We start from the raw sequence: 6,017 nt of genomic DNA on the forward strand, positions 1-6,017 counted from the left end.
AGCTCTATGGGGAAAGGGATTGTGGGGAGAGAAGAGGGGAGAGGGGGTGGGGAGAGAAGAGGGGAAGGTAGGGGAGGGGAGGGGGGGAGGTAGAGGGCTTCTATTATGCCCACAGCCTGCCAGGCTACTATCTTATTACCAAAGGAATAAAGGGAGAAGGTAAAGAAGAGAGATTCCTTTAAAGCCAAATATATCAGCTACTTATAATGTTTGATTCCAGTGATCAAAACCAATTAATTCTTCTCTAACTCATTCAGTATCGAGTGCCTGAAAACCCGAACCGAGAATATATTCAACAACACCTTTCAACTCCTCATTCCTTTCTCTGTCCTAGATCTCTAGACCAAAACCAGCATCAGCCTTCTCAATAGTGGAGAGTGAATAAATAAAGACTCTTGCACCAATGTGATAACAAGGCACAGTACTTTTGTTTTAATTAACACATAAAAGGGATTCAACTACCAAAATACCACAGACACGTTTACAACAGCATCCCATGTGCCAAATCACTCCACTGAAAATGCCACTCTCAAGCATGATTTTCAAAGGCGTAAGTGCCTTAACACGTGAAGTGGCCTGCAATCTTAATACAAACAAGAGCCAGCTGTTAAAATCTGCTGTCCTTTGTTATGAGGGAAATTGTCCTGATAACATTTACTACTTCTTTGTGACAGAGTAAGACTCTGTCTTGTAACTTGAACTCACACTGATGTACTGGTGCGATTAATTTTACACCAGCACACCTGGCTTTGTTTACTGTGCTTTGAATGTGAGCTTTTGTTAGACTGGTGTGAGCCCGGGATAAATTAGAGCTTGTGCGGTCCCTCTCACTAGCTTCCTCAAAGGTCACACAGAATCCCATCAGACCAACATAAAAAAAGCGCTTTGTTTCTTAATGTCTGTATGATCTGAGAACCCTCTTCTAAGAAGGATGCAGCACTGTCCATGGCTAATCCACTGAACACCAATGTCCAAGAGAGATTCCATCTCCTTTCAGGCCATCCCTCTACCCCCACTGTCTCCTCGGACAACATCTGAAGATTGTCCCTGATAGTCTTTCCCTAAGAGCTGAGGGAGCCGATGAAAGTAAAAACAAGCACAAAACAAAAGCAAACAAGGCAGCAGAGGAGAGAAGGATGTGTGGGTGTGGCTGAGGAGCATCCTAAGTGACTCAGGACAGGTTAGGTATCTGCACAAGATGGACAGTGGAGATAGTGAACTAAAGAGGCGAAGAAGGAAGTGTTTGCCCTGGGACCTCCTCACTTACATTAATAAGGGGAAAGATAAAACCTGATATGGTAACTGAGCCATCAGAAGAAGAACAGCCACAATGCGGTGTTAAAACCATCAACGCTTCCCCCACAGCTAACAAAGCAAGGAGGGGAAAGGACAGTGCATCCTATCTTTGTGCATAAAATCGTAGTTAGTTTGTAAGGCCAGCCTCAAAAAGGAGAGAAAACAGAACAGAAGGAAAATTATCTTTCTAGAGGCACTTATTTAAAAAAACAAAACAAAACAAACAAACAAACAAAAAACAACTCAAGACAATCTATCATTTAAACTATTTTCCAGCTATTTGTGTCTCTGAAGTTTCTAGGCCCTGAATCCTCTATGCAATGCCTTGTTGAGTCCTCTACAGGCAATAGTGTGTAAACACATTTGTGCCTACACAAATTAATTTTTTGTAACTATAAGTCATAGGCTTATAGTTGTCAGGGAAAGTGCCATCAGAAAATAAAAGGAGGCTCACTATCTTGCTTTTACATCTCAGAGGTAAATAAATAAACCAGATAAAATCTAGAATTTTTTCCACTTCAAAAACAAAAACAAAAACCACCTGATTGATTCACTAGGAAACGTTCTTATATCCTACAGCAGTGTTCTCCAACATAAACCAAACCCTTTGTACCTGACACATCCCAAAACCCCATTGCTCACAATGTCATGATTTTGGCATTTTCTTATAAGGGACATCTCTGAACAGATAAGATGTAGCACACAGCAAAACCCTCTTGGCATTCCTCCGGCAGTACGCACAGGTACCAATGTCACTGAAGGAACAATTTCCCACTGGTGGGTACACACACCAGTCATGCTAAAGAGAGGAGAGTTAGGAAAAGGTCTGTCTCTTTAAATACAAAAGCACCGTTACCTTATTCTTGCATTTTCTGTGCTTCTATGGTTGAGAGTATTCTTAAAGTGACCTAGAGAGGGGATCAACGTGGATAGCTGTCTCCTAACCAGCTTGTGGAGGTTGGACTGCACTGGACTATTATCTGTCCTCTTCCCCGTACATTTCTCTGACCCTTGGGAAACCTACTGCTATGGTTCTATAAGATTGTCCTATCTGCCTCCAGATGCCCCAGGGCTTATTGAGGTTTAAAGCCATTGTGCCTTATATTGTATAGAGCAAAGTTTCTCCATTTCTTTACCACCTAATTCTAAGTAATAACTGAACCCTTCTAACTTTTCCCATCTTGAAAGCAGGAATGATTGCACAGTTTTTAAAGGTTCACTAGTGGGTGTCTAACTGGCTATTCTTCTTTGACAGTGTTGTAGTATTAGTTGAATGTGCAAGACCATGGTTATATTATGTTTGGGTATAAAAGACACAAATGCTTGTGAGTTTTGGACAGTATACACATGTATAGTATTTATAAGCCAGTTCAAGTCTCTGAAGGGAGTACCAGGCAATTATCATTTGCCCACTTGTCAGAAGTGGATGGCTTGCTTTTCATTTGTCACTGAGAATGGCCCAGATGGTTGGGTACAAAGGCCAGCCTAGAATGACTGTATTTGGTGTGCTGTACCCATGGCCCTTTACTGGAGAGCCTAGGTCAAATATACGTACAGTCACTCACTGAGTCCCTGTCTACTAATGTTCTTTTAATTTTAAGATTTATTGACTTATTTTGGGTATATGAATATGTGGTAGCTGTCTTCCGACACATCAAAAGGGGCATCAGATCCTGTTTCAGATGGTTGTGAGCCACCATGTGGGTGCTGGGAATTGAACTCAGGAACTCTGAAAGAGCAGCCAGTGCTCTTAACCGCTGAGCCATCTCTCCAGCCCCGTAATATGCTATATTCAAGTAGCTTAGTCTTTTTGAGATTTTGCTTTTTGTTCCGCGGGAATTCTCCAAAATCTCACTCTGTTTTCAGAACTATCCTGTTTATTTAATGCCTGTTCCTAATACTGCCTTTAAGCCACTACAGCCCATAAATTGCTTAATATTTCTTAAGTCACAGATAGCTTAATAAATATTCCTCCAGACTGCTGACCATCCTGGAATGATAACAGGAAGACAAAACCCCACAACCCCACCGTGACTGATGTGCTTCCCCAGAGACCGCATAAAAGACACACGTGACGGTCTCCTTGAAGAGTCAAGTGTCTCTCATTGTTTTAGTTTATTCTAGAAAGGAAATAAATGCCATTCAGGAGAGTTTCCCAGCTTTCTTAAAGGTCCATTTCTGTTCTTTTACTCTGACTGTATATGGGTGAATCTCATCTATTTTCAACATGCTAATGAAATCAGTAGTCTTTAATAGCTTCTGTATTCTAAAATATCTGGGGGGTGGGGGGGTGGGATTCTTCTTGGCCTAGATAGATTTCTGCCTGTATCTTATAAAAAGACTAAAGGAACATACAAAAAAATTTACTAAGCCCCAATGAAGCAAAGTTTAAAGTATATTTTCTAATTTTTACAAGTTTAAAAGATACAACGTCTATTAGACATTATACCACACACACACATACACATAGTAGAGGCCAACTCTGGATGCATCAAATTGTAAACAGACGGTAGTAGCTTACTAGGCAGTACTTAAATAGCCACTTGCAGGTTTTGCCATCTGGTCTCTCACTCATTTTCTGAGATAATCAGAGCAAACGTCCTCAAAGTCATAGGGAGGCAGGCAAGCTTCTTAAAGGCAATCCAAAAGTTCTCTAGGATATAAAAATTTATCATCAACTTTTTTCTCTCAGAAATTCATGTGTTCTCTCTACCTGTGGAAGATGCCCTAGCAATGCTTGCAGCTGCTCACTGCCATTCCAGGGACTGCGTACATCTAGAGTGTAAACTTCTTTGCCACCATGTTTTTTCTCTCCTCTGTGCTTTTCATTGACTAACAACAGTCTCATTAATCACATCCACAAAATTAATTTATCATCGATGTGTTGTTTCTTGGGAGGTGGGGAAGAGGCAGTATTTGTTACTCAATGGGGTTTCCTTTATGCCAGGTCCAGATTATAAGGAACTGGATGTTCACCTTCGGAGGATGGAGTCTGGATTTGGCTTTAGAATCCTTGGAGGAGATGAACCTGGACAACCTGTAAGTTGTATCCAGTGTATTTCCACACGTGACTGTTTTGTGCATAAATACCAGGAAAGCATCAAAGTGTGACATTGAAAAAGAAACGTTTAGAAGATTGTGGGTTTTTTTTTCTCTTTTCTATCTCTCTTAACAATACCTCACAACACACAAGCATCTCTATGACTGTTATCGCACCTTTACTCACACTAAGAGGGGGCACTACAGTCTCAAAGAGTGGACCGATTCTTGTTGGGTAGCTCAATTATTTAATGGTTCTGAAACGTGGGATTCTATAAGAGACAGTCATAAAATAAGACAGAAGAGGTGGCTGGAAACCATAGATTTATATATGTTTGCAACAAAAAAAATAAGTAAAGGCCAGAAAACAGAGGGGTAAATAGACATAAAATCAAATTCTATGCTACAAAAGCTACACCAGATTGAATTAAGGCATTATGAGAAGAGTTTGTTCATGAATCAGCAGCAGTTGAAAGACTACGGAGAATCTGAGAATGGTTCTGGACTAATCTTTATATTAATATATCCATATAGCTATATGATACACATATTCAGAATGAAAGCATAAAATAGCAGTACTCATTGATTCACAGAAGACATACTTAGCCTTTGTGAGTGTATAGTACAATATCCTCCCAAAACACTCATTGTAGAGATGTCTCTTAAGTGATGCTCAAGGAAACAGAGGTCCAGTGTGAGTACATCACATCCTACCTCATATAAGAAAGGAAACAGTGAGCATCTGTTTGCTCATCTGCAAGACAAGGAGAGCCAGAGTCACCATCCCATAGAATGGCTTTAAGGAATAAAGATGACAGAAGCTAAAACTCTTGGTATCTGAGTCATTAACAACTTCAAAGTAAATCTCTATGATCATCAGTCTGTCTGCCATCATATTAGTAGATTGTTTCCCAAAAGAAATTCCCAAAAGGAAAAAAAAAAAGTTAGTCTAACAAAAGAAAGGAACCCATAATAATTAAATACTGTCCCCATGTAGATGGCCTTTGTATAGATAGATAGAGTGAGCTCCTTCACTCTGGAGATATTCAAGCAGCATCATTGAGAGACTAATAAGAATCATGGAGACACACTTAATCTGCCCCACAAGAGAGGCTCTATTGGGTAATGTAGGAGGTCTCTTACTGCAGAAAACTCCAGGGAAAGGGTTTTCTAATTCCCAGGAACAAAATAGGCAACAATCACCCAGCATGTGGTCCCACTTTCCCTTAGTCTTTTCAGAAAGGGAGAGGCTGGCAAGCTAATGCAGGCCCTAAGGAACCTTAGACTTCCTGGAGGGGGGCTTAGTCATAGACTTAGTTAAGGATTATGCTTTCATTTGCTCCCTTCACAGCTGCAGTCCTTTATCTCTCTTGCCACCTTATTCTGAGATGCTCAATCACCTGACCAGCCCTCCCAACTCATTCCCTCAACAGCTCATTTCATATGGAAAAAAAAAAGCAAGATGCCCCCGAAGCTTCTTCATAGACATAAATATTGACAGCCCTGTTGATTATGGGGAGGGTGGACTGGCCTCTACAGGATGTTTGTCTAGTTTGGTTTCCTTCAGAACTGCTCAGACATGCTCATTTGTTGACACTTTCCATTTGATCAGCAAAAGTTTCTATTTATTCTTTTTTTGTTGTTAGTCGTCCCCCCTCCCCCCCGAAGCTGGATTTTACTCG

The 6,017-nt window shown here is 40.7% G+C and overlaps 1 protein-coding gene across 7 annotated transcripts in view; it reads left to right on the forward strand.

Moving 5' to 3' along the window:
* Magi2 (membrane associated guanylate kinase, WW and PDZ domain containing 2) overlaps nucleotides 1-6,017 on the forward strand; it is a 1,402,993-nt gene that overhangs the window by 1,237,689 nt on the left and 159,287 nt on the right. For all 7 annotated transcript variants that reach the window (XM_021161942.2, XM_021161940.2, XM_021161941.2 and 4 more), the window contains one exon: nucleotides 4,244-4,335. In XM_021161942.2, coding sequence (XP_021017601.1) covers nucleotides 4,244-4,335 — 92 coding nt within the window. The remainder of the gene's footprint in view (nucleotides 1-4,243; nucleotides 4,336-6,017) is intronic.

This window comes from Mus caroli, chromosome 5 (assembly GCF_900094665.2).
Source record: "Mus caroli chromosome 5, CAROLI_EIJ_v1.1, whole genome shotgun sequence".
In the NCBI taxonomy this organism is placed as follows: domain Eukaryota; kingdom Metazoa; phylum Chordata; class Mammalia; order Rodentia; family Muridae; genus Mus; species Mus caroli.